Source organism: Leishmania major, chromosome 4 (assembly GCF_000002725.2).
Source record: "Leishmania major strain Friedlin complete genome, chromosome 4".
NCBI classification, from domain to species: Eukaryota; Euglenozoa; class Kinetoplastea; order Trypanosomatida; family Trypanosomatidae; genus Leishmania; species Leishmania major.
The window spans coordinates 331,385-357,996 of NC_007245.2; the positions used below are offsets into that span (position 1 = coordinate 331,385).

Below are 26,612 nucleotides of genomic sequence, written 5' to 3' on the forward strand. Positions count from 1 at the left end.
GACAGGTATCTTACCTTTGTGTTGAACGTGCGGGCGCTCTGCTTCACCAACACCACCACCACCACCACCGCCGCAGCCCCGGTCTCCCCGGCCATCATACCTATCATCCCTCCCCTCATTCTGAGTACTTACGCTGTGATCAGCGCTGCTGCGACGTACAAGTCGCCGTGCACTCGCACGCGCACTCGGAGGCGCATGGACAGCAAAAAAAAACCGAAGAGGACAGAGAATGGATGAAGCACGCACGCTATCCGGCAATGACCGTTGAAGCCTCTCCCTCCCCCTAGCACCCAGCACACCACAGATTTGCTGGCGTGGGGCTCTGCCTGATAGGGCGCTGTTTATTCGATGCGCCTGCACCGTTCGGCGTATGCCGCCATAGCCGCTGCTCTCAGCATCATCATCATCATCGCCATCCCTCGCACCTCCTCTCTGCCGCCTTGCGTTCTTTCCGGCCTAGAGCGTGGCAGTGAGCTTGTCGAGACCCAGCATGCGAGTCGGCAGGGCCCAGAAGAGGTACGCCATGAGGGCACCGCCGGTGGCCGCGCCGTGCTCCTCCGGCTTCGTCGTGAAGATGCGCCAAACGTCGATCACCATAACGAACGCCGTCAGCACGAGGAAGGGGATCGGCGGCTGCTGAATGAAGTTCAGGTGACGGAAGATGAGCCCCTCGATCGCCACGAGACCCATGATGAACGGGTTTGGTCCGTAGCAGCGGCCACGCACCTCCAGCTCGTCCATTCCGTAGTACAGCTCGAATTTCTGCCGCGCCACATGGATGACGCTGCCCCCGAGCGTGCACAGCAGCGCGAAAAAGGTCATGCGCGTGTTGCCCAGGAAGCCCAGCATCGTGTCGCCGAACTGCCAGAGCAGCCAGCAGTCGATGAGCAGCTGGAGGATGTTCTCTTGATAGAAGGCGTTCGTGAAGAGGGGGTAGATGCGTGTCCAGTTCTCGTGTGAAAGAGTGCAGTGCTCCACCACGAAGTCACGCCAGTCGTCATTGCCGAGGTTCATGATCAGGTAGCACATCACGTTGGCGAGGAAGAGGATCATGACGATGTTGATGGTGTGGAAGGGCGGGGGGAAGGGCAGGTAGCCTGGACCGGAGTTCATGTTGAACGGGTTCTCCTGCTCGTTGCCACCGCCATTCTTCTGCTCGTCCTCTTCCTCTCCCTTGTAGCGTTCGAGGTTGTTGACGCCCTGCAGCTGGCCGCTGCCTTCGTTGCTCTTCTTTGGGGAGAGCGCAACGCGGGTGGCTCTGGCGACGCCGTAGCAGCGCTGCGCAGCGAAGAGCGACGAGCACGCTGTCGCCATTGGCGAGACCGCGGCTCCCGCGAAGAACGAGGCGCGCGCCGGAACTACAATGGTAGCGGCGCCGCGCATCGTGCGAAGGGCGGTCAGGCTTGTCGCAAGCGCCGACAGGTTCCGCTGCGTCAGCGTCGACGACACAGGCAGCGACCCCGAATGGAGGGCGTGCATGGCGGTTGCTGAGGCGTGCACCGTGAGCAGGCCGTTGCTGCTAGTGCTGCTGCTGCTGCTGCTGCTCATGGCGCAGCGCATTATCGCGGGCGATGACGACACTGTTGCTGCCGCTGCTGTCGCCAGCCGCGAAATCCGCTGTGCGCCACAGCGCGCGGCAAAGAAGCATGGCTGCTGCATGCTTAGCGACGGGAACGATGAGGGGTGGTGGTGTGAGGGGTGTGGGTGTGAGGGTGGCGGAGGGGCACAGGCAGAAAGACAACGTCTGTGAGCAGGCACGACGGAGCACGCAACCGCACAAAATGAAACGCCCCAAGTAGGTTGCACTGTAAAGGCAGTGGTAGAGACGCGAAAGACAGGCACCAGCACACTCAGGTGACGCACGTACGCACCGCGCAACCCACAGGCAGGAGCGTGGAGGAGGACGACACTGTGCGCACGTGTAGAGGCCGACGACGCGAAGTACGTGCAAGAGAGAGACAGAGGCAGAGGTGGAGAGAGGGTGGAGAGATCGGAGAAGCGATGGGCGGGGTGACCGCGTCACGAGCACGACAGGGAACACGCTGCTCGAGGGCCCCAAGGCACGGACTAGCCACCACCACCACCACTGCCGTGGGAGTACCCAGCAGGGATGATTTACATCCACTACGTCCAGACACGGTAGCTGGCGGGTCGTCTTTTGCGAGGACTCATCCAGCTCCGCGCACGCAGCAACGCGTTCGTGTTCTTCCTTGATCACTTCCTCTTCCCTTCATCCGCTGGGAGAGGGAGGGCTACGCGGATTCCAGCCGGCGCACACGAAACTACACCCACACACCTTCACGCAGACGACAACGCGCTTGTACGGATTAGCGTGCACGCATGGAAGCAAACCCATCGATCCTTCCCGTTCTCACGCTTCCGCAACACGCACGCCCTCCTCCGACCCGTGACGAAGGCATAATAAAAAGAGTATTACGCAGTCGTCGCTGCTGCTGCTGCTGCTGCTTCGCCACCACCCTGCTGCTGCTGCTGCTGCTGCTGCAGTGCATGATGCCTTTCTTCCAGGAGCCGTTTCTCAAGCTGATCGCGGTGCATCACGTCACGCAGCCGCATGCGCCGCAGTCGCATAAAGTTCATCTTGCTGCGCATGTGCGGGTTGGCGACGGAGCCGCCCCGGCCAAACGTTGGTGGGATCTGCCCCGCCAAATCACGAAATGAGATGTGCTCCGGAATCCCGATGAGCGCCTTCGCTTCGTCGAGGTCGAGCTGGTCGACGCGGACAACGTGGCGCACCCGCCAAATTCGCTTTCGCACTGGCGGGATGTCCGGCACGACGGTAGTCTGCCCCATGAACTCCAGGCGGAGCTCGCGCAGCATGCGGTTCACCTCCCACGAGAACTTGAAGGGGTGGTCGATGCACGTAACGATGAACACATTCCCGACGCGGCGGTAGGGACCAGCCGCGATGGTCGTCGTCGACGTGGCGGTGCTTGCCGGTACTGCGGCGGAAGTCGGCTGCTGCTGCTGCTGCGGCGGCGGCGGTGGTGCCGACGCGGCTAGTACGGACGGTGCTAAGTGAACACCACGGCGGCACACCGCAGCAGGGCGCAGGCTGGTCGGTGTTTGGGCTGCTGCGACTGCGACGCTTGCTGCCACAGCCGGCGAGGCGGTGATGCATCGAAGAAGTCGGAACATGAGCGAGTGGAAAGTCAACCAACGTATCCGCTGTGCTCGGAGCACGGGCTCATGTTTGCGCGGGTTGCACATCACAGTGAGAAAGAGGAGCATAGAATAAGGCAGCAGCGCCGCCACGCCAACGATGATGTGGCCCACATGCGCAGCGAGAGAGTTGGAGAGAGGACACGTGAGAGCAGTAGGCGTGTAGTACATCTGCATCTTGACGCATGTGCACCATAACCACGGCATGCTGTGGAGGTGGCGGCTGAGGAACAGAGGAGGAGGAGGAGGGGGGGGGGCGGGCGGGCGGCGTCGTCGTCGTCGGCCTGGTGAGAAGCGCGGAAAAAGAGGGAGACCCACAGTTGAGGACGCCGCCGCCGCCGCCACAGCAGCAGCAGCTTCCAATCGTTGGCGTCCCCTGGAGTCGTTTGCCTCCGTCCACCACCACTCGACCGCGTCCTGACGGTCGTCCCAGCCCGCCACATGAGCGGGATCCTCGCCCTTGGCCATGACGCACCGCCTCATTCATCTGCCCCGGCGTCCATGCGAGCCGCAGCGCCTACCTTCTTGCCTCGTGCTTTGGATGTTGTCCGTGGGCACGTCTCCTCTTCTGCTGCTTACCACACACACACACACACACACACACACACACACACACACACACACACACACACACACACACACACACACGCACGGAGACACGGACGCATGCTCCTGAAAGAACCACCAGCAGTGGACAGCAGCTTTCTCGCCCTCCTCGCGCTCCCTCTCGAGATCCTTCAGCCTCCGTGAGAGCCGAGCTGGGCTTGCGAAGAAACCGCGGCAGAGGTGTGAACGCCTCGTTGTGGTTTCTCTCCGTCCGGTCGGTCCATCTTTCTGCCATGCGAGGTGAGTTCCAGTCCACGCCGCCCGCCCACGGCCTTGCCACAGGCACCTCCCCTCCCTCTCCCCCCCCCTATCCGCGTGGTGCCAAGCAGCGGTAGGCGGTGTGAGGGGGGGGGCCCGGGTCGGGGAGACACGCTCCAACCACGCTGGCACGTCGCCCGTCCATATGGATCGTACAAGCGTGTGCACGGCCGCCGGTTGCTCTGACCTCCCCCTCTCACGTCCTAGGCACCCTGACCCTGCCACCACGCGAAGTGGCCCGGCACCGGCAAGGAGATAGGATGGGGGGGGGAGGGGGAGGTCTGCTCGGCTTCCACCCGGAGAGTGGGCGTGCACTGGCCGCTGAGGCACCACGCGCTGCGGTGTGCGCCCCCTCCCCTGCCCCCCACCCGTCACCCGGGTGCACGAATTGCACAGAAGAAGGTGAGATCGCAAACACCAACGGGCCAAGCGAGGCGAAGAAAACGAGAGGGAAACAGCGAGGGCGGGCACAGCGCTGCCGGCAGCATCGGCAAGGAAAGTGCGCGTGCGCGGGCGGTGAGGGACGTGTGGGCAAGCGCGTATGATCCGTCGCAGGCGTTACACCGGCGCCGCAATCCGCAGCAGCCAGTGTCTCACTCCCACAGCAATGGAGCCCCCCCCCCCCCCCACCACCCCACCCCCACCCACGCACAGAGAAGCGAGAGGCTTCTGTTTCACACCGTGCTAATCCTACCACCACGAACGTGCCGGCACGCACCCCGTGTATGCGTCACACGCAGCCACAGCTTACCTGTCGCTGCTGGACCACGGCTGAGTCCTGGTCATCTGGGGCGAACCGTCCTTCTGTTGAATCTCGACCCCGCGTCTGACGGGCTCGGCTTGTACACCCGCGCTCGTTCTTCGGATGCGTGTTGTGCGAGTGGCGCCAGACGCGCACGGGTGAGCCGCACGCTTCGATCACTGCGGACCACCTCCAGGGTCCTGCTCGAGGGCAGAAAGCGAGGGCATCGGTTGCGCGGGTAGGAGGGGGTGGGCATAGGTGCATGCCGGATGTGCTCAGGGAGAACGGCAGCCAGCCTCGGGTCAGGGCCCTCTGAGGCCCTGTGCTCTGTCGGCTTATGGCATGCTTCTCCCTCGGTCACCTCAAGTAGCGGCATCCCGTAATGCGGTGCAGGGGCTCTCCACCGTGGACTCCCGATGACTCGATGGCGTAACTCGGGGTTCTCTCGTCAAGCTTCCGGCATCTGTGCTGCATTAGTGCAGATCTGGTCGGATGTAGGGAGATGCCGCATGCTTCTCGCACGCATGCACGGTGGCGAGGGCTGATTAGTATAGGGTCTTGCCGCACCCTTTCCCGCCTATCACTCCCGCCCGGCTGACCTCTGCACGCGTTGCTCAGATGCGATGCGCCATGCCAACTGTGCTTTGACAGCGCGTGCTCGCAGTGCTCACTTTCTCTGCATCGCGGCGCCTGCTTCACGGAGACGCTGGCGTCTGCAGGATGGGGGAGGAGGGGTGTGCCTGGATGGCTTACCCGTATGTGCGACGACGGGTGGAACGTTGCGGTGAGTCTCTGGCGGCAGGTGGCATTCCGCCCTCCCCTGCAGCCGCAAGCCTCTGACAGGAGTGGGTGTGGTAAAGCAGAAGGGGGCCAGCGGATAAGCATGTACCCGCGCACACAGAGCGCATAGCGTGGCGCACTGAGGGGGCACAGAGGGTGGTCGGGAAGGGAGAGGGGGAGGGGGCGGTCATCGACACCCAACGGGGGAAGCCTGTGCAGTGCGAGTGAGACGTGCGTCATCAGGTCACTGCATGCAAGATCATCGCGTGCAGCGAGGTGTGCTTCGGGCCTCGAGCGATCCACGAGTCTCGCGCGCGGCATACTGGGCGCAACGCCTGGTATGCCGCCCCCTCATCGCAAGGCACAAGCGGGGAGGGGGCACCACAATACCAGCTTGGCAGTGGGCAGCACACCGTCTTGCCGCCGCCTCTCACCCGCCGTTGCAGGAATCCAACGTGCGAACACCAGCACGTGCGGGGCCGGCCCCGCACGTTCTCCGGCCGTTTCGTGAGCTCAGCATTCTTGTTCATCTGGTGTGGGACGACTGCCGCCAGGAATATCTTGTCTCGGCGTGTGTAGCGCGGCTGCGGGGGATGTCGGACCTGGCGTCGAAGACCGGTGACGAGACCTGTAATCCACGCAGTTGGCGTCCCCTCCTTCTGCGCTGCTGATTTGGCAACCTTGCCGACTCCGTCCTTGTGCTCCAACCCGCAATGGCCACAGGCAGACCGAAATATGAGGCACACGCGACGAGCCCGCAGCGCCCGCACATCGGCTCCGATGTGTCGCAGAATGCCGTTCTCCACCGCGGCAGGGACCGTGTTAGGCGCCATGCGGAGGGAGAGCGCGCCCGCAACAACGGCAACCACACATGCTTTTTCTGCGTCGCGGGCTGCATCCTGTTGTCCGCGCAGCACGCCAAGTATCGGCTCTCCTGCTTCCCGCTCAGTGCGAGAGCTGCAAGCAAGGGGCGGGTGAGCGGCAGCCTCTTGTCGCCGTACCTGTGAGCGCATGACGGGTATGGGAGCATCGCAGCCGCTACCGCGCTGACGTGGCAGCGAAAAAGAAAGGAAAGAGAGCGCACATCACCGGCGGAGGCGCGGCCGGCATGGTGGAAGGTGGGCGGACACCGCAAGAGCGAGAATGGGCCACCTAGAGAAATACACACGTAGATACATACATGAACACACACACACACACACACACACACACACACACACACATCGATATACACATACACACGACGGCTGCAGAGGCGCAGGGTGGTGCGCACACCATCCTCCCCACCCGCGCTGCAGCCGTCTCGCGAAAGGAAGTGAGAGATGGAGCAGGCACACCTTCAGCACATCCTATTCGGCACTGCCGGCATTTGCGTTCGTGGCACCGCGCGGCTCCTCCTCGGCGTCGTCGAAGGTGATTGTGCTGCTGCAGTTGCTGCTGCTCTCCGGTTCAGCGCTCCTCCTCGAGCTCCTGGTGGTTGCCTCTGCTGTCTTCGCTCTCTGTGTTGGACTGTTCGTCGTACTCTGCGTACTCGTCACCCTCTTTCACGTACTCGTAGCCGTCCGGTGTGAACACCTCATCTCCGAGGACCAGCACTGGGGGACCTTTCTTCACGAGGCCGTCGTCCTCGTCAGTGATCATCTCGTCCTCGCCGCACTCCGACACGGCGACCGGCTGCGTGTCCGTGGTACACGAGCTGGTGCTCATGAGGGCTTCGTTGTACTCCGCCTGTGAGGTGACGAAGGCCGCGTGGGAGGTCGGTGTTGGCGCGTTGGCCACCGCAGATGGCGTCCGCAGTGTAGTGGAGTGGACTGCGTTGCTGCTGCTGCCATAGCGCAAGTGGCCGGAAGCACCTGCTGCCGTGCGCTGTGCAGTGGAGGAGGATGCGGCAGCGGAGGTGGTTGGAGGTGGGTGGGGCGGCGGCGGCAGCGCCGAGCCGTGCGTTCGATGATGAGAGCGGCCTTCGTCGTGCGGCCGCTCCATCCCCTCAGCCCGCAGGTTCTCCTTGTGCACGGCTGCCGTGCGCTGCGGCAGGTTTACTTCAGCGTGCTGCCACGAGCGACTTCGTTGCTGGGACGACGAGCCGGTGCCGTTGTTCACCTGTGGCGCTCCGTGCACATGCGTGGCACAGCTGTGCTGCTCCGGCGCCCCGGCGCTGTTCCTACCGACAGCGGTCACTGTGACACTCGTCGCGTGTGTGCCAGCGGCGTGTGCCTCGTCCGCAGGGTAGTGCGAGTCGAACGGTGCAGCATTGTACCCCTCGCCGTCTTCGTCATCGCGCCGATAGGCGCTGCTCCCATAGGAAGACGAGGAGAGTGGATGCTGAGAGGGCTGCGCTCGCGCTGGTGGTGGGGGAGGCGCATGTGAGCCGGAGACGCAGTCGCACGGCTTTCCGCCGCTGCTGCGGCGAAGGTGGTCCAGCTCGCTAGCCGGTGGCGGTGGCGGTGCGAAGACGGCACTCGTGTACTTGCCAGAGCGACCAGACGTGTACTCAGGCATGTGACTACCGGTGCTCAACGCCGCCGCCGCCACACCGTAGCCTGGCCTTACGTGTGGGGAAGGGCATTGCTGCTGCTGCTGCTGCTGCTGTGGACGCGGTGATGCGCTGTCGAGGTGCTGGTTCGGCTCTACCGGCCGCCCTCCTCCCGCCAACGGAGGGGGACCACGCGTCAGAGAAAATGACAGTCTCGGCGGCACAACCTGCTGCTGGTACGGCTGTGGAACACCGGGGCTAGGGTGAAGAACGGAGTTGGAGAGGCGAGGCCCTGCGCCACCAGTGGCCGTGGCTCCTGCCCTGGCCAGCGGCGTCGGTGCCTGCTGCTCGCGCTGTGGCGCTGAGTACATGAGGGGTGTGCGGTACCCGTTGCGATTGCTCATCTCGCTGTCGCTTAGCGTCTCTTCATGGGAGATGGGGATGCACGGCTGCGAGGACGACCACGGCTGTGGCGCGGTGTGGGGCAGGCGCGGCGCGACGCCAGGGTTAACACCGGAGCCGCGCTGGGATGGTGCCGGCTCTGCGGAGGACAGGTGCGGCCGTCCGCTGCGACGCTCCGTGGTCGGCCGCGCTGCTCTTACTGCCGCCCCTGGTGGTTGGAGAGGCAGCGCCTGCGGTGGGACAGCGGCTGGCGGGATGGTGGTAGGCAACATGGTGCGGCGGTTCTGCTGAGTTCGCCGCAGTATCTCAGCATAGAGACCTTCCAGATTGCCGCTCCGCCGGCGCCGCGACTCTGGTGGAGCGGCACCTGCACTGCTGCCCTTGTCCTTGAGAGCGGATTGTGCAGCGGCAGCTGCGTTCATGCGATCCTCGTCTTGCGCTCGTCGGCACCGCACCGTATGCTGCTTTCCTATCGAAGGCGGCTCAAAGGCAGTGCCCTTGACGAGCTGCTTGCCTGTTGCTATCTGCTGGACGTGGCGCTGGAGCAAGTGGCCGCCCGCCTCCTCCCCGTTGGACGCCTGCGCCGTATTGCCGTCAGCTGCGACACGTTGGTGAGCAGGGAAGGGCCCACTGTTCGTGTCGGGGACCGCAGTTTTGCCTGCCACACCGGTCTTCTGCAGGATACGCGGGGCAGGCAGTTGCGTCGTCGCCGTCCCGGACGGGTCGCGCGTCGTCGCCACGGTAGGTCGGTTCGTCGCGCGCGCCCAGCGGTTGCCGTCATCGAGGAGGAACGTTGGGCGCGGCGCACCATCGCCGAGCCGACTGCTTGCGGAGCCGCGGCGGCCACGCAGCGCATCACCGCCCTGCGCGCTCGGTCGGCGCAGCAGCATCGGGTAGCGGCCAGCCACCTCATCCACGGCGCGGGTGTAGCTCACCGGGTCCAGCAGCGCTGCCTCTTCCTCTGCCCTCAGGCCGCCAATGTCGGACGGGTCCGGCGCGTCGGGGTCGAAGGGCTCGTCCGGGAGCCGGTAGCGCACCTTCTTCGTTGTTTTTGTGAGAGTGGTCGTCGACACCTGCAGGGTGGAGGACCCGATGAGGAGCGGCTCCCCGGCCTCGCGCACCGCGCCATTGCACGAGGGGCGATGGTGCAGCGCGGCATCGGTACTCACTGCTGTCAACGCCGTCGTTGACCGTTCAGGGCTGTGCGTGCTACGAGGGGGCCCGTGCGAGGACTGGCACGACAACCGGGAGCCGGTGTGTTGCGTGGAGGCGGCCGGCGACGAGGTCGTCGTCGAGGACGGCATAGGAAAAGTCGCGGGCTGAGTCGACTTGGCCGCAGCCACCGGCGCAGCCGTGGTGGCTGCTACGCAGGGCGATGACTGGACAATAGCCGCGCTGGAGGAGGTGGAGCTACGTCGCGGCGGCCGCTGTCGAACTCCGTCAGCGGCCACCGCCTGCGGCATCGCCACGTGGGCCCTGGACATGGTTGACAAGGAGGTCTCGCTGACGGGGGCGATCCTTTCCACCTGCACGCCTGCGCTGGCTGAGTCAAGCTGGGTGGTGCTGCCTACCTGGTTGAATGATGTCCTGCGCGGGGGCTGCACCGGTGCCGCATGCACCCCCGGCGTGCTCCAGCCGCCGTCTGCTTGGAAGGTGGAGTCGGATGTCGGTGGCCGCGTGCACTCCTGCACCCTACCGCCGGGCGTCACCTTCAGCACCGCTATCGAGTGCTTGCTACCGCGAAGGCCCTGGGAGGCGATGACGTCGCCACCCTGCAGGCCGGCGTCGAGTGAGGTGCGATGCTGGAACGGCGCCAGAGGCGGCGCACCGCTGCCTTGCACGCCGCCCTGACGAGCTCCGGGTGCGTTGTGCTCGAAGAGGTTCTCAGAACTTCCCTGCGCAGAGAGTGACAGAGCCTCCGGCGGAGAACCAGCGCTGTGGTCGCGGCTGCTACTGGCGCGTAGCGCAGGGACAGCGGCGGTGGAGGGGTAGGGCACTGCAGCGCTGGCTCCGGTGGACGCCCGCGCTGCCGCAGCCCAGTTCGCGTAGGCGACTGCAGATCCCGGCCTGTACTCTGTGAGGCTGCCCAGCAGCACGCCATGTGCCGGTGCCCCGTCGCGACTTGTCGCCTCCAGCCTCATCTGCTGCTGAGAACTGCTGCCTGTACGCGGCAGGACAGACATCGCTGCAAGCGACCCTTGCTGTGGCTGCGGGGCCGCTGCGACTGTGCTGCTCGCTGGAAGTCCCATCCCGTTGAGGGCGCGACTCGCGCTACCACTCCGAACCCTGTCCGCCGTCATGGCGCTGTTTGGAAGTGCAAGCTGCGCACCTGATCCGTTACCTGGCAACGCGTGACGCCAGAGAGGACTCTTGAACGAAAGGCGACAGCCCTGTTGTCGTCGCTGTCGCTCAGCACGTCAATATAACCTCGAGGGCGGACTGTGGTGGACTGCTGTTTCGTCGTCGTGGTAGTGGTGGAGACGCTCACCCGCATCGCACGGGCAACACGTGCGTGCCGGCTCTCCCACCAGCGCACCTCGAGACACTGAGCGCACGACAGAGGTGGAAGGCACAACACGGAATACTTTGCAACAACGCGACACAACGCAGCGCAGCACAACCCGCGGAAGCACGAGCGGATGTGAGGTTAACGAGCCGGAGAAGACGCTGATGTATACACACGCGCACGCACATGGCACACACACACACACAACACAATGAGATGAAAATATAATGTATAAACTATGATTGAAGCGGAGCCCAGAAAACAAGACACACACACACACACACACACACACACACACACACACACACACACACAGAGCGCGACGCGCCGCACCGACGGCAATGATGGACGCCACCCACTGCACGCGCGCGAGGAGGCACAGAGGCTGAGTGGTGGCGGTGGATGGGGAGAGGGGGAGGGGGAGGGGGAGGGGGAAGGGGCCCTAGTACACGGGTACGCGAGAGTGTGTGCGGAGGATAAGCCGTGCGTCGGGGCAATCGAAGGGCGAAAAAAAAGAGAGCGAGATCGAGCGAGCGAGCGAGAGGGGCCGATGCGTTGCGGGTGCGCACATCCCTCACTTTGAGAGTCGCACGAGGAGTGACCGCGTAGGAGCCGGTGGGCCCGCGCCCGTCCGCTCCTTCCCTCCCCCCGAGTGCTTTCTCCTCGTTGACGGAAGAGGGGGGGCAGGAGGAGGTCACTGTGTATCTACAACGCCTCGCACCTACGCCGGAACCACACTATGCAGGTGTGTATGCGTGCGTGCGAGTGAAAGAGGCGAGGGCGCGACGGCGGCGTTCGCCGAGATGAGAGCAGGAAAGCCGGACGAAAAATCTCTAGTCGTTGGTGTTGCTGCGGTTGATGATGACGACGTGAATACCATGTGTGTGTGGGGGGGGGGGAGGGGTCGGCGTTGGTGTTAGTGCCGGTCCATGCCACGTGTGTGCGGGCAGGTGTGTGTGTGTGTGTGTGTGTGTGTGTGTGTGTGTGAGGCAGAGAGAGAGAGAGCGGGGGTGGGGGTGGGGGCGGTCAAGCGGCGACGCAGGTTGGGTGCGTATGCGGTGCCGTCGTTGGAGAAGAGAGAGAATGAGGAGAACGAACAGGGAAGCCACTGTAGAAGAATGAAGACACGTGAGTGAACAGGGAGAGGATACCCGTGAGCGCGCATCCACGCGCCCTGGCGCGTCTGTCCCCTCCTCCCCCACCCCCAACTCTGTGTATGTGTGTGGGTCGGCTTGTGTGCGCCGACGACGCGGATAGCCACACGCTGGTAGGCGTTGAGGGGAGGCAGCAGGCTCGGCAAAGCCAGCGCGCCACTTCATCCCTGCGCGTGCCACCTCCCGCATCACACACGTACACGCGTGCGCGTGTACGTGTGTGTCTCCGCCGATCGGGCATACACGCGAGACGCCAAGCAGTGAGGGAAGGATACAGTGAGGGGAGAGGGGAGGTGGAGGGCGGAGAGTGGTCCATGAGGGAGAGTTGTGAGTTGTGTGCGTGTGTGTGATGCAGAAGGGGTTTGGGTGGGGAAGATGAACAGACGGCTGGAGTACATGGCACTCGGAATGCTCAAGTCGGTTGAGGGTGTGTGCGCGTGTATGTGTGTATGTGTGTGGGGGGGGAGGGAGGTGGGGACGAGGGCGAGAGCGGAAACAGGGACGGCAGTCGCATGCGCACGTGCCCTCCCTTCCTTCCTTCCCCTCCACCACACCACCACCACATAGACCGACACACAGACACAGGGAGGCAAGCGACAACACAAACGGTGACCAAGAGCGAAGAAAAGAGTAGGCGGTGGTGAGCCGCAGACAGGATGCGTTGCTGCTGCTGCTGCACTACAGACCGTGTCCTTCGCTCAACGATGCAGAGACGGCACTGACGCCTCATTTCGCGCGTCGTCCAGGTACACCTCGCCGTTCTCGCTGCTGTCGTCGTCTTCATCGCTTGCCACGAGGCGCTCTGTGATGGTGCGCGTTACGGTCGTCGTACGGATTGTCAGAACCCCACCGTACTCGGTCTCGTGTCTGTGGGTGTCGGTGGTCGTGTTCTGCACCGTGTACACAACCGGCGTGTGGTCCTGTTCGAAGGGCGACGACGGCTGCATTATCGCCACGGCTGGCGCGGCGGTGCGTGCCGGCGCGGGCTCCGGGTAGGAAAGAGTGCGGTTCACATCACTAGGATAGGGGCCAGTATTGCTTGCAGGCATCGCTCGGTTTCCGCGCCCGGGCACGCAGCGGCGTGTGGGGCCCGCCTCGGCGGTGGTGTTGTCGTCGTGCTCATAGCCAGCAGACGGCGCCTGTCGACCAGGTGCAGCGTAGGCGTAGGGGTACGTAATCGCGTCCTGGCGGACCGAGGAGGTCCGCGGATGGGGAGGTGGGCCGTGCGGCGTGGAACGCATGATGAGGAAGGCTCTTACCCTTTTTCCGTTGGTTGCGCCGAGCTCTCTCGCATCTGGTCTCCGGCGCACGTGTGCCTCTGCGTGAACGGGGAAGAGCAGTGGATGAGCCGTCCGTGTGCGGCGCGGCTTGTTGTTGCTGCCGCTCACGGCGATGGCCACGGCGGCAATGAAAACAGAAAAGGTGTAGAGGAGGGGGTGTGCGAGAGGAGTCGACAACGAAAGAGCACCACGAGAGACGTGGGGAAGCGACGTCGACGCAAACAGCCGCGACAACACGGTGCGTGCGTGCGTGTGTGCGGCAGGCGACGACTCCCTGGCACGGAGGAGAGGTGGGAGGGTCGTAATGGTGGTGGTGGTGTTGGTGGCGAAGGAGCGAAGGGAAAGATGAGAATGGCGGAGGTCGAGGATGCGGAGTGGCTGGGGGCGTGCAGACGAGCTTCTCTCTGTTCGCCGGCTGTGCCGAGCGTAGACCCTCCCCGCTTTCTCCTGCACGAGCCACCGCGTGTGTGTGCGTGTGTGTGTGCGTGTGTGTGTGTGTGTGTGTGCGTGTGTGCGTGTGTGTGTGTGTGTGTGTGTGTGTGCGTGTGTGCGTGTGTGTGTGTGGGTGTGTAGGGGGGGGGAGAGATGGCTGTGAATGCACCTGCACACGCCGCTGAGGTGCTCATCACCTCCACGTTTTCCGCACGGCGCTGTTCTGTCCTACACACACGTGCACAGAGGCAGACACCGATCCGTCTGGGCCCTTCCTACCTCCCCCTCTCTCCACATCCCTCTTTCTGCTCGCACAGTGCTCACCTCATGGATGCGGTGAATGCTGCTCCTCACCGGCATCGCTCTCGCACGTGCCGTTGCCCCTCGTGTTTCTCTTGTGGGAGGACGAGGGGGAGTAGAGTGGTGGCGGTGGTGGCTGATTGCTACGTGGTCCAACGCATCCAATGACTGAGCGCGTGGCGCGTCGCTCTACATCGAGCGCAAGGCGAGCTAGACGATCCAGAAAAGAAAGGCAGCCACCACAGTGAAGCGAGAATGGCACCGTTGCCGTGCCGACCCGTGCAGCTCTCCGCCCACCCCAGCTTTCGCTGTGGCCTCGTCGTGCCTTCGTTGGCGTCGGTTTCTGTGGTTTGTGCTCCTGCACACACAACGGATACACACACACACACACACACAGACGTACACAGAGGAAGAGGGCAACCCGAGAAAGCAATGGGAGGCGCGCAGCGAAAGCACGGTGAATGCATCCCCAGTCACCCCTCTGTTCCCCGCTCCCCCCTCCCCCATCACAAAACAAGACGCAGCAAGCGAGGCCCCACCAAGCACCGCCCCACATTAGGAGTCCATCACCACAGTCATCGCCACCATCAGGGCGTTGGGGCGCATGACGGAGGCTGCTGAGGTCTTGGTGGCGGTGGTGGTAGTGATGATAGTGTGTGTGTGTGAGGGAAGGCGCGACGGAGAGGGAGAGAGTGGGGGAGGGGGGGGGGAAGGGATGGAGGGGAGAAAGGGATGCGATGCGTGAGCGCCGGCGCAAGTCCACACCGACAGAGCACCACCCGCCGATCCGCAGCGTCACGTTTCGGCACATCTACGAAAAGCCAATCAAAGAATGAGCGCGCGAGCGCAACAATAAAAATGTGTGCCGCGGTAGCAACGCATACAGACACCCAAGCACACACGCACACACACACACACACACACACACGCACACGCGCACACCGCGATGACAATGATGATGAGGGCGCATGATATCCCTTGGCTGCAGATACATATACCGCGATACAGGGGCACACGCATGCATGCGCCACAACAAAAACAAAAGCAGACGCGCAGAGACGAAAAAGCTAAAGGGAATGAGAGCGAGCGAGCTAATCATAATCATCATAATAAGAAAGAAAACATGCAAGCGCGCCATGCGAAACACGCCCGCGCACGCAGAGCCATCGAGCGGCAACAGTGCCTCTAAAACCGCTGCCGGCATACCCGCCCATCCTACCCCAGCACCTCCCCCTCCCTCCAAGCACCACACTGTCACCGTTGCTTGTCAGTTACGGGTTGATGGGGGGTACTGAAGCGACGCGTCGTGCGCGTTGTTGTGCCGTGGTGGCCTGACTTGACATGTCGCGTGACCTTGGTGGCGCGACTGCTGTATTTGGGCAGCACATCACTATCCCTGTCCTCAGGGTTCTCAGAAACCACTTGGACTGTCTCTGCTTTCGTTGGCAGCGTTGATGGTCGGCGAACCACGTCACCGCTGCTGCCGTTGCCGTTGCCATTGCCGTCTCCTGTCGCCTTCGCAAGTGGCTTCGTAGGAGGGGTGGGCATCCGTGGCTTGTGTGGGCGATGGGGCACTCTTACGTTGCCTGCCGGTGTCTTCGCTGAGGGCTGCCGCTGCTGCTGGCGCGGAGCGGAGACGTTGCTGGGTTTGGAGTTGACGCTCGCTGCGTCCACATGCTCGTCGTTCTCCTCGACGTACTCGACGTGGGTGCTGCCGCTGACTGAGGCGGAGTCCACCTCCCAGTGCGCGCTGCTCATGCTTTCACCAATGCTCACACTGCCACTGTGACTGCTCGTGTTCTCGCTGTCCATGATGCTGCTGACCGGCTCCCGCGTATAGGTGCGCACGCGCCGCGTCTTGATGACCTTGTAGTCACGAGTCGTCTTCACCGTCCGCGGCTGCTGCGCCGCCTGCGGGAGGGCTAGAGGATACTCGTTCGTCGGTGTTGTGAGATACATCGGCATACCAGACTGCTGGCCCTGGCCGTCGGAGCCGCGCTGGTGTCGCCGGTCGTATAGCTGTATCGGCACCTTCTGCTGCTTCGATGGGTGGCTACCGTTGTGGCCGAGTGCGTGCTGCACGAGTTGCCCGCTCTCAGAGCTCGTCCGCGGCATCGAGGAGCTCTGGCTGCTTCGCCCACTGCCGCGGCGGTGACCGAGTAGGGGCAGGAAGGCCGGGCAGCCATTCCATTCCTCCTGGAATGCTGTGTTCGGCTCTACCAAGTCACGGAACAGCTCTCGACGCGAGTTGTGGCGCACGTCCGGCACATATAGCCGCGACGGCGCCGAAGAGGACGGCTGAGCGTCGCTGCCAGCGATGACCTCGCTTCGCGCCTCCTCCTGGTACGGCGCGTTGCCGTCCTCGTAGTCATCTAGCGGCGCCTCCAATGCGGCACCGCTACGGTGTGCTGGTGGTGCCGTCTGCGTGTGCCGCTGCTGCGGCAGAGCACCACGCTGAGCCGAGCGACTCGGTTCATCGTCGAGGGCGTTTTCGGCCGCGCGGGAGTTGTGCAGGTGCACCCGCGGCCTGTCCGCCTTTGGCGGCGGCCGCTCTGGCAGTGAGTTCTCACGGGACTCGGGGGCACGCGCGACGATCGAGGGGGTGCTGTCTGTGGGGTAGAGGGCATTATCGGCCTCTAAGCCTCCCGCTGGCCTGGACCCCGAAGCGCGGCGACGGCAGCTCGGCGGGAGCGGAGACGGCACCGGAGGCTGCCGCTGCGGAATCGGTGCCGGCGGCGGTGGCTGATGCGCAGGCGCGCGATGGGCACCTCTGTCAGGATTGTAGTGCGTCGCCGTTTCGCGCCGCACTGGGTGTGACGCGGTCGTCGCGGCCTGCCGAGAAGTCCGCGGCGGTTCTGCCTCCTCCTCGCGCCTCAGCGGCCACGCAGCCTCCGTCTGCTTATTGACGCGCGGAGGTGCGCGGCGCGTCTGAGTCGTTACCACGTGACCGCACGGGTGGACCTGTGTCTGCTTCTCTCGCCGCATCGGTGGTGGCGGCGCTTGCGGCGCAGGCTGCTGCTGCTGCTGTAGCTCCGTAGGTGCGCGCTCTGCCCACGAGCACTCTCGCTCCTCGTCGTACTCGTCCGCGTCATCATCAGGCGGGTACGGCGCCGGTTCTAGTTGTGGAGGGTGCGTGGAGTGGGTGGCGTGGCGTGGTTGCTGCTGCTGCTGTCGCTGCGGTGGTGGTGCCCCCACATGCAGTGGAGCAGCCGGCTGCCCTTCATCCTCGGAGGGCTCCTCGTCTGTGTCGTCACCTGCGCTGTCGACGAGGTCCTCTGTGATGGTCTTGGTGACCGTTGTCGTACGCACTGTCAGCACATCCCCGTACTCGGTGTGATGCACGTCCGTGTCTGTCTGGGTATCTTGGGTAGTGCCCACGACGGTCGCGTTAGGCACCAACGTCGTGAACGTGTCACCGCGTTCCGCGTGCTCGTTCGGGGCGTAGCGGACGAGCGCGGTGGCGTTGTAGGGCGGTTTGCGTTCCTGGCGTGCGCTCGGCGTGCCAGCAGGGCGGCGCGGGTCGCCGGTGTGCCGGCCACTCTCCGGCACAGGCGCCGATGGCGGCACCTCCGTCCACTGCTCCGGCTCGGCGGCCTGCTGCCCATAGTGCCCATGGTCGCCTCCGGGGCCACCGTACACCCCGTCATCGGCGTCGTCGCCAAGCAGCTCATCTGCGGGCATGTCGCCGACGTACTCGCGGAGGAAGTCGAGGTCCGGCATCGCGCGGTACTTGCGCGGAATGCGCTGGTGCCGCCGCACCGGATGCCCCAGCGTGTACTCCAGCTGCTGCATCGCTCGGTGCATCTTCCACGTAGCCTGGATCTTGGTGGCCATGTTGTTGCGCATCTGCTCCTCCAGCCGCTCCTCTAGCCTGTCGGCGCGGTGCATCAGATGAATCACCCACGGGTGGTCGTAGTCGTACACGCTGCACAGGATGCCCGCGCAGCGCCGCACGAGCAGCAGTGCGCGGCTGTAGAGCGTGAGATCCTCGTAAATCTGAGCCAGCTCTATCTGGGCCGGGATGAGCAGCTCCGATTGCGAGTTGTGGCCAATCTGGACCACCTCGCAGCACCGCAGTAGCAGCAGCTCGCACGGCGAGGCGACCAGCTCGCGTGTCATGCGGCTGTGCAGCACAAACTCGTCCTCGCGGTTCAGCTGCGAGCTCTGCATCACATGCGGCGCTCGCATCTTCACGCGCTGGAAGTGCGGGCCAGTCTGCCGCCGCGGCGGGCGTGGCGCCATGGATTTCAAGATGGCTTCGTTGAGGCTGAAGACGCTACCTCCGTCAGACATCAGGCTGCTCTCGAGCGAGCTCATGGACGAGTTTGCGTCGTGCAAGGCATCGCCGCCGTCGACGGCCTGCACCTTGTGGTGCTTGTGGTCAACGAAGGTGAAGCCTTGGTGATCGCGCTCGTGGTTGTACCAGATGCGCGCCATCCCCACCATAGCCAATACGTAGCGCTTCAGCACCATGTACATGTCGGCCTCCTGCCGTGCAACACGCTTCTCTGCCAGCGTGATAGCGCGGCTGTAGGTGTTCTTGGCGTTCTCGATGTCCCCCTGCTGGTGGTAGACATCGCCCTCCTTCTGGTACACCGTGACGGCCAGCTGATCGAAGCGGCTGTTGGGCACGCGTTCCAAGAGGGGGTAGCACTCCTGGAGCAGCCGCAGCTGTTCGCCTGGGCTGTCCAGCGGCACGGCGTCAGCCTGCTGGATCAGCTCCAAGACGCGCAGCGAGATTGGGTCGGCGTTGCGGGTGAAGGCCAGAAAGAGGTCCTCTTCAGTCCCAACGTGCCCATGAACATTCGTGCCGCTGCCATTCGTTCCCGGGATGCGCTGACGGCGCTGCAGCGCGGCCTGCTGCAGCGATGCAGACCTCGCCTCCGGGCTCTGCGAGCGCGCCTGGCGGTTCACAGAGGCCGCTGTGATGGCGGCAGGCGAGCGGAAGTTGCTGGCGGACGCTCGTGGGGCGGCGTTGACGAGCATCTTCGTCGGTCGCGGCTCCGTCGCCGGTGTTGTGGAGAAGGCGCGGGCAGGCGACGACGACGACGATGCGGAAGGAGCCCGGCGTGGGCTCGACGCGGCATTCCCCATTTTGATGGCGGCGCTTCGCAAAGACGGGGGAGGGGGAAGTGGGGGGTGGGGTGGGTGGGGCGCGAGTGTGAAGAGGCGTGGCGACGACAGGCAGTCGAACAGCTTCGCTCGCGGACGTCCGCACCGACACACACTCGCACACGCACACACAGAGGGAGACCAACTGAGTGGTGACGAAACAATAAAGAACGAGAAAAACAACGATGATGAGGGAGGGGAGGGGGGCGGAGCCGTGAGTGGGTGGTGGTGACAGTGATGACGATCTGTAGCCTTCCTCTTCCTCAGGAGCAAGAGGCTGCCGTCCACACACACACACACACACAGCACAGACACGGCAAATGCATGCGTCTATATACACGAGCACAAATGTAGGCGTGTGTGGTGTACTCGTGTGTTTCGTGCCTGCCTGTGATGGACGAGAGCACTCCCAGGGACCTTTCCAGTGGAAAGGCAACAGCGATGACTACGACGACCACCACAACGGTGCCGTTGGAGTCGGTGACAGGTGGCAAAGGACGACAGGGGTGTACCTTCTTCTCTTCGTTTTCTGCTCACGAGGTGAGCGTCCTCCTGGCTGGCTGGCTGTCTCTGTGCGCGTGTATGTGCACACACAAGGAGGCGGTGTGCTGGTGGGTCGGGGGTGGGGTGAGGTTATACGTACGCGTGCGTGATTCCGGTGGCGTCGCGCTGAGGCAACCATCGACACACAGGTGCACCGACACGCCCCATGCAGCCACACAGCCACGTCCAAGGGAGACGCGATCACGACGTAAGAAGAAGGGGTGAGAAAGGGACGAGGGGGTTTGGTGGCAGTGCAGCAGAGCTTCTCGTGCGCCCTTGCGTAGGCTTCCCCTTCGCCCATGAAGCAGAGCGAGGCAAGCGTGGCACGGACACAGTGAGAGAGTGAGTGAGAGACGACCTAGATCACGGGGAGCGTACACACCGACATCGGCGCATGCGCCTCTCCTCCAAGCGTAGACGTGCGGGCCGAAGGACCATGATGACTGTGCTGTACTTCTCTACGAGGATGTGTAGACACGGACACACACACACACACACGGTGCGGGGGAGCGATAGGAAAATATAACGTGGAAGCAGGTAGGGGGAAGAGGGTGGGGCACGAGGTGGCACCTTGGGAGTGCTGCCGCAGCCGCTGCTGCTGGTGGCCCGGATGCACGCACGAACACCAACAGACGTTGACCTCCCTCACCCCCTCCACCCCTACGCCGCATTCTCCGAGAAAAAGAAACATATGTATGAGCAAGCCACAAGGGGAACAGGGGCAGCAGTAGCAACGACATCGGTTCCTGCAACGCCCACCACCCACGACCGCGGAGATGGTGATGGCGATACCCACGAAGCTTCGGTGCCCGCCCCCACCCCCTCCCCGAGCCCCTCCTACATCTCCTGTGCGAATAGACGCCTCGAGTCTTGTGGCAGCCGCAGAGTCGACTCGGTCACCAATACAGAGTCGTCATCATTCCCTTCATCGTGCGCCCGCGGCGCCGGCTCCACCGCTTCGGTGGTCGAGGCGGCGATGACGGCCGCGGTAGCATCCGCAACTACGGTGCTGGCGACACCCACGCGGCGACCTAGCACTCGCGGGCAGAGCGATGCCAGCTCCTCCGCGCTGACGCGGATTTTGTCGCAGTGCGCTGGTGCGGCGCCGGCGCGCAGCGTCCCGTTCTGCATTGTGTCCCCGAACCAGTCCCACGTCGCCATCTCAGCCGTCATGAGGCGGGCCATGGCGACCTGCTGCGTGTCGCCGCTGTCGACGGTATTGCCGTCCGGTGTGCGCACCTCAAAGTAGAGGGCGAGCAGATGACGCAAGTACTCCTGCACCTCCGCCGTTGGTTTCTCCGGGTCAGCGGAGCAGAGGGCGACGAGGACGGCGCGCACGCTTACGTCGCTGCTGTCGCGGCTCGTGTTGGGATCAAGCAAGTCTTCGAGCGACGGCTCATCTGCCGCCGTCCGCTCACCGTTGCCTGCACCAAGCATTCCAAGCAGCGAGGCGGAGGAGGCTCGGCGCACGACCTGGTCCATGCTTTGCCCGACGACGACGGCGTCCATCTGAAGCTCCTCAGCGACGGACCGTGTTGAGTAGCGGCCGTGCTGCTGGCCGGAGTCACGCTTGCCGGCCAGCGCCCTCTGCCGCTGGGCCGACACAACGAGGTGGTTGAGCTGCCTCGCAACCAAAATGGCGTCTTGCATCTCCATTGTGTACTGTACCGTCTCCGCCACGTGTTGCAGCCGCAGCACCTCGACAAGCCAGCTTTTACGCCCGGTCGACTGAGGCTGCATGCTGGGCGGGCCGTCCGTCGCGGCGTACTCGAAGAGGTCGTTGACGGGCACCGGGGTGCTGAGGAAGCACATGATGGCAGGGTCGAAAAGGATCAGCCGCTTCTCCATTGTCGCCCACACCGCCGCCGTGTCGATGCTGCCGCGCAGCGTGCGATAGCTGTCGGCCGTCTCCGGTTGCACCTCCTTCCGGAGCGCGCTGAGGGTCATGATGATGTGCTGCATCGCCTGCGCCCCCTCCACAACCAGCGCGTCCACAATGGACGTGCGATCCGTGAGGACCACCCCCTCCGGCGTGACGACTTGCTCTGGGACCGGTAACGCATCCATCGCAATCAGATCCTCAATGAGCGCGGCGCACAGCTGATGCATACCGCGCTGCGTCTTGGTGGGAAAGAAGTAGTTCAGCTGCACCGCCACGCTGTAGAGATCGACGCGCTCGTCCGCACCGCATGGCGTCGCCTCTTCCTTGGGGTGGCTGTCGTCGTGCTGGCAGAGCGCCGTGCTGCTGGGACCGTCTTTGCCACTGGCCTCCTCGTCGACGCCCGCTGGCCTATCCAGGCGGAACAGCTCCGATGCCCCGTCCGGCGGCCGCCGCGTCGGTGGCGTCGCGGAGCCCTCATACAGCGTGAGGTATGGGGAGAGAACCGGGCTGGTCCATACCGAGGCCGACGTCGACGGTGTCTCCTTGCTCGGCACGCGCGCTTGTGGCGTGCGCAGTACCCGCTGCCGCAGCGCGCAGCAGGCAACGATGTTCGAGCAGCTGTGCAGCAGCGCCAGGCGCAGCTTCTCCTGCATCAGCAGGCAGTCCACGAACGCCGCCTCCGGCACCTGCTGGCTCAACATCGAAAACATCAGCGAGCCAAGGCCGCCGTCCACGTTGCGCGTCCGCGCCTTGTACATGAAGGCGTACGCTAGCCGTGCGGCCGCCGTCGGCATCGCTGCGTACGCGTCGTTCGCCGCCACCACCTCGTAGTTCCACGGAGAGGCGCCCAGGAAGTACAGCCACGTGCGACGCGCTGCGACCTCTTCCGCTGTCGTTTTCCTTGCCGCCTCGGCGCGGCGCCGCTCGGCTTCGTGCGGCACCGTGGCCGTCAGCAGGATGTTCGTCACGTGGTCAGCGAACGACAGCGTCTGCGGCGCGGCCTCCGCCCACACCCCGTGTGGGAGGCAGCCGATGTTGTTTTCGTCTCTAAGCCGCACGCACGCCGCGTCGTAGTTGCAGGGATCGGCGCCGTCGCGACCGGCGCACGTCTCGGAAAGAAATGCCTGCACATGGGCGGACACGCGCCCGTCTAGCGCCGCCAGCAGGTTTGCAGAGGGGTGGTCCAGGTTGTGGTAGACGACCGCTGCGGACGAAGGGCATGCCCCTTCGTGGTCCGCTCCGTTCGCCGCGGTGTCGTCGTCGCTCGCCGGGCCACGCGCTTCCGCCGCCAGTAGGCCACGCGCTTCCGCCGTGTGGAAGCGGGATAGCCACACCGTAGCGCACAGGTTTAGGTAGGCGGTCTCCCTCAGTGGGAAGTACGTCAGTTTCCCCGCCGATGGCGACGAGGCGGGGCGGGAGCGGCTGCCAGTCGTGGTGGCCGCAAAGGCGTCCGCAGGCACCGCATCCTCGGGGTAGCGCAGCATCGGCAACACGTCGGGGTACCGACCCTTCGGCATAAAAGAGCGCGACATCGCCGCGGCCCGGTCGTACCGGTTGAGCTCGACGACGTGCATGACGTCCTCCATCTCTTCACTCGTCTCTTCGTTGATGCGGACGTACTGCTGCTCGAGCGTATCCAACATGTATGCCGCGTCCATGCTCGCCTCCTCCAGCGGATCCACGTAGACGTAGCGCTCCCGGAGCACGAGCGGCGCGGCGGATGCCCCCGTCGGTTCGCTCGTGTCGTCGGCCTCCTGCAGCGTCTTGGGACCGACGTCGGCGCCCGTCGACGGACCGCAGAGCGCCTCCTTGCCTTCTCTGAGCTCCTCTGCCGTGCCCATCACGTCTACGGCCACGTCCTGCGGCGGTTCCAAGCCTTCGGTTGCGCCGTGCACGGCTGTTGAGCCGCCGCAGCGGGGCGCATCCATCTTCTGAGGGAGCGTCATATTCATGTGGCCACGATACACGTAGTTGGACTGCTCACCCACGTCCCGCTCCGTGATATCGTCCATCGCGGTTGGCAGTAGCTGCGCTGGCGGAGGTGGGGTCAGTTCTGCCTTCTCCTCCGCAGCGCAGCGATCGCTCTCCGCAGAGGCGACGGCCCCTCGGCCAAGTGAGGTTGGGCGCAGTTGCGGCTCTGGGTGCTGCCGCTGCTGCTGCTGCTGCTCCGTGGTAGTCTCGGACCCGGTGACGGCGTGCACCGAGCGCGGTGCGTCGCTGAAGCACTCGACCGCGGGCGACTGCGGGCTGTGGATGCTCTGAATCGGGCTTGAGCCAACAGCAGCGCCGTGCCGCGACGATTGTGGACGGCTAGGCTGCATGATAAGATCATCGGCCTCAAGGAGCTCATCGACATCGTCTCCGTTCGGCGAGCCGTCGGGTTCATGCTGCAGTTGTTGTGGCTTCTTTGAGGACTGCACACCAGCGGTCGTCATCGCCGTCACCGCCTCCTTAGCCGCAGACAGCTGCTCACGCGTTTCCTTCGCTGCTGCCTCGCCGGCGTCAGCGGCACCACGACTGTGCAGGAGAGTGTGCTCCGCAGGGGGAGAGTGGCGCGGGGAGGGCGCATCCGACTCCCGCTGCGGTGCTGTCACCTTCCTGACGGAGAAGCGGGGCGCCCCCTCTTCCTCCGTGGCGGCGTACGGGCGTTGTATGATGGGGGGCGGCATAGGGACGTGCAGGGGCCGCGGCTCGCCGTCTGGCGCGGTGTGGCCCGCGTAGGGGTCCGTCTTCGTCGATATCGGGGCCGCTACCGTTGCACTGGAGAGCATCGCGGAGAGGGACAGGTCCTCCTCGTGCGACAGCGACAGCTGCTGTTGTGAGGGCACACGAACAGAGTGGCCGCCTCGGTGCCCCGACTGCTGTGTAGACGCGTTGCCGTCCCACGCCCCTTCACGTCGCTGCTCTGGGATCAGCTCCTCCGAGTAAAATGGGTCGGCTGGCAGCCGCATCCGCGGCGGGAGCTGTGACTTGGCAGTCTCCGCCCGCTGTGGCTGGTGGCGCTGTGGCAATGCTGGCCGCTTCTGTGGTGGTGGTTGTGGTAGCGGCTGTTCCCTGGCGGCGTGGTCGCGGCTCTCTTGCGGCGACGGTCGGCTGCTGCTGGGCGGGCATCTGGAGTTGTGTTGCGGCTGCTGCGCTGCCTCCGCAGGGGCTGACGGCGGCGGAAGACCTGCAGAGGCAGCAGACGCGCCTGTTTTTGGGGGAGCTGGAAGGCTTCTCTGCGGCATCACGACCGCGTAGGTTGGCATGGCGCCGTACGGGCTGCCCGTCGGTATGTCGCTCGCTGTGACGGGCGCGCGACGGAAGACTTGACGAGTGCGGCTGCTGCGCGTGCTGGTGACTTCGCTCGCCCCGCTGCTCGTGTCTTCTGCAGCCATGCCGGCGTAGATGTTGTTTTGGACGGCGCCGCGTGAGGGCCCTCCTGCAGGTCTTGTCGTGGACGAGTAGAGACGGGGTAACCGCTCTTGTTGTGGCGGTGCCGGGCGGGGTTGAGGCACAAGCACGATAACAGGCTGCTGCTGCGGGTGCAACGACGAAGGCGCGCTGTTGAAGTCTCTCACGACAATGTGGCGTACGTGACGGTGCTGGGTAAGTTGCAGAGACGGCTCTAGCGCGTAGTAGTTTAGCGGGAGCGACGGCTGTGGCTGCTGCTGCTGCGGTGAGGCGGCGACAGTGGCGTTCCCATCATTGCTTGTCCTCCACGTAGACGCCGCAGCACGTGGAGTGGTGAAGTGCGTCTGCAAGTTGGTATCGAGCTGCGACTGCGGGGCTGGTCGTGCGTCTGCGATTGCCGCCATGGGCTCCACGTAAACGACGGGCCGGCGCGTCTGCGAAGTGGGTGGCGGCCGCTCTAGTGGTCGCGATGAGTTGGCCCCCGCCACCAAGCGGGCATGCCCTAACCTGGCCCCCGCGGCCCTCGACACGTTCTCGACTCCGCACGGCGCGCTCGGTGCGGGTGGGCGGTGATGGCTGCCGCCCATCAAGGAAGCGACACCGCTGCTGACTGGCGGCTGCAACGATGGTGAGGAAGACGGTGCCGCTGCTGAGGCCGGGCACTTTGGCGTGTGCTGCGACGAGGGCGCGGGTGATCCGTGAGACTGTCCCGACGCGCTCAGCCTGCTAAGAAGCCCTGTTGGCGATATAGCGGAGCGCCGATCATTGCTGTCGACGAGTGACCTATGCTGCAGCTGCGACAACGTCGGCTGGCGGTTGTGCCTGGCGGGATGTGGGGAGACTTGTGGAGGGGCCGGCGGGAGGGGGTGCTGCTGCGAGCTGCCACGCTGCGCTGCTGCTGTTGCCGGTGGTAAGGGCAGCCCCGCCGAGGCAAGCGGTGCCGTGCGGAAAAGAACGCCGCGGTTGTGGCTTGAGCCGAGGCGCGGTGATGCGGAGGGCGAATACCGAGACGACGGCGCTCGCTGTTGTTGCTGCGGTGCCGCATGTGCGGCCGATGTGCACGCCGCCGCGGTCGCAGGGGAAGCCCCGCTTGGATGCCGATAGTAGACGTTTACGGTGGCGGAGTCGTAGATGGTGTTCGCCGAGGTGGCCATGGGCCATGCGCGCCCCGTATGGGGCCGAGGCGTTGCTAACGGCGCCCGCGTCGTGCGGATCGAGCAGCCAGCCCTGGCAGTGGACATGGCGGCCACGGAGGGTGTGGGGGAGACACAGCCACGAGGGCCCGTCGCAGGAGTGGTGAGAAAACGCAGAGCAAGGGTGAGGGAGAGGGAGAGGGAGGGGCAGTTTGTATCTTCTACGGCTATGTCACACACACACACACACACACACACACGCACACACGAATGACAATGGATGGAGGGGTTAGAGGGTTGGTTGGTCGGGTGCGGTAGACACGATGGGGGAGGATGTGAAAGATGCAAGACAGGAAAACAAAAGTCAGCTACAGCAGGAGGAGATGAAGCTGCTCAATGAAAGAGGCCGCGGCTTACCACGCTGCACACACGTGAA

General features: G+C 64.4%; 6 protein-coding genes across 6 annotated transcripts; all 6 read right to left on the reverse strand.

Moving 5' to 3' along the window:
- Positions 1–456: 456 nt before the first annotated feature.
- Positions 457–1,659, reverse strand: LMJF_04_0850 (putative serine peptidase, Clan S-, family S54; the record flags this gene model as incomplete). Its single annotated transcript, XM_883503.1, has 1 exon — positions 457–1,659. The coding sequence occupies one exon, from the start codon at positions 1,657–1,659 to the stop codon at positions 457–459; it is 1,203 nt and encodes a 400-aa protein (XP_888596.1).
- Positions 1,660–2,433: 774 nt separating this feature from the next.
- Positions 2,434–3,663, reverse strand: LMJF_04_0860 (conserved hypothetical protein; the record flags this gene model as incomplete). Its single annotated transcript, XM_883504.1, has 1 exon — positions 2,434–3,663. The coding sequence occupies one exon, from the start codon at positions 3,661–3,663 to the stop codon at positions 2,434–2,436; it is 1,230 nt and encodes a 409-aa protein (XP_888597.1).
- Positions 3,664–7,015: 3,352 nt separating this feature from the next.
- On the reverse strand, positions 7,016–10,741 carry LMJF_04_0870 (hypothetical protein; the record flags this gene model as incomplete). Its single annotated transcript, XM_883505.1, has 1 exon — positions 7,016–10,741. The coding sequence occupies one exon, from the start codon at positions 10,739–10,741 to the stop codon at positions 7,016–7,018; it is 3,726 nt and encodes a 1,241-aa protein (XP_888598.1).
- Positions 10,742–12,799: 2,058 nt separating this feature from the next.
- Positions 12,800–13,342, reverse strand: LMJF_04_0880 (hypothetical protein; the record flags this gene model as incomplete). The annotated part of the gene is made up of 1 exon (XM_883506.1): positions 12,800–13,342. The coding sequence occupies one exon, from the start codon at positions 13,340–13,342 to the stop codon at positions 12,800–12,802; it is 543 nt and encodes a 180-aa protein (XP_888599.1).
- Positions 13,343–15,367: 2,025 nt separating this feature from the next.
- Positions 15,368–19,207, reverse strand: LMJF_04_0890 (conserved hypothetical protein; the record flags this gene model as incomplete). The annotated part of the gene is made up of 1 exon (XM_883507.1): positions 15,368–19,207. The coding sequence occupies one exon, from the start codon at positions 19,205–19,207 to the stop codon at positions 15,368–15,370; it is 3,840 nt and encodes a 1,279-aa protein (XP_888600.1).
- Positions 19,208–20,605: 1,398 nt separating this feature from the next.
- Positions 20,606–26,284, reverse strand: LMJF_04_0900 (hypothetical protein; the record flags this gene model as incomplete). Its single annotated transcript, XM_883508.1, has 1 exon — positions 20,606–26,284. The coding sequence occupies one exon, from the start codon at positions 26,282–26,284 to the stop codon at positions 20,606–20,608; it is 5,679 nt and encodes a 1,892-aa protein (XP_888601.1).
- Between the last annotated feature and the right edge of the window lie 328 nt (positions 26,285–26,612).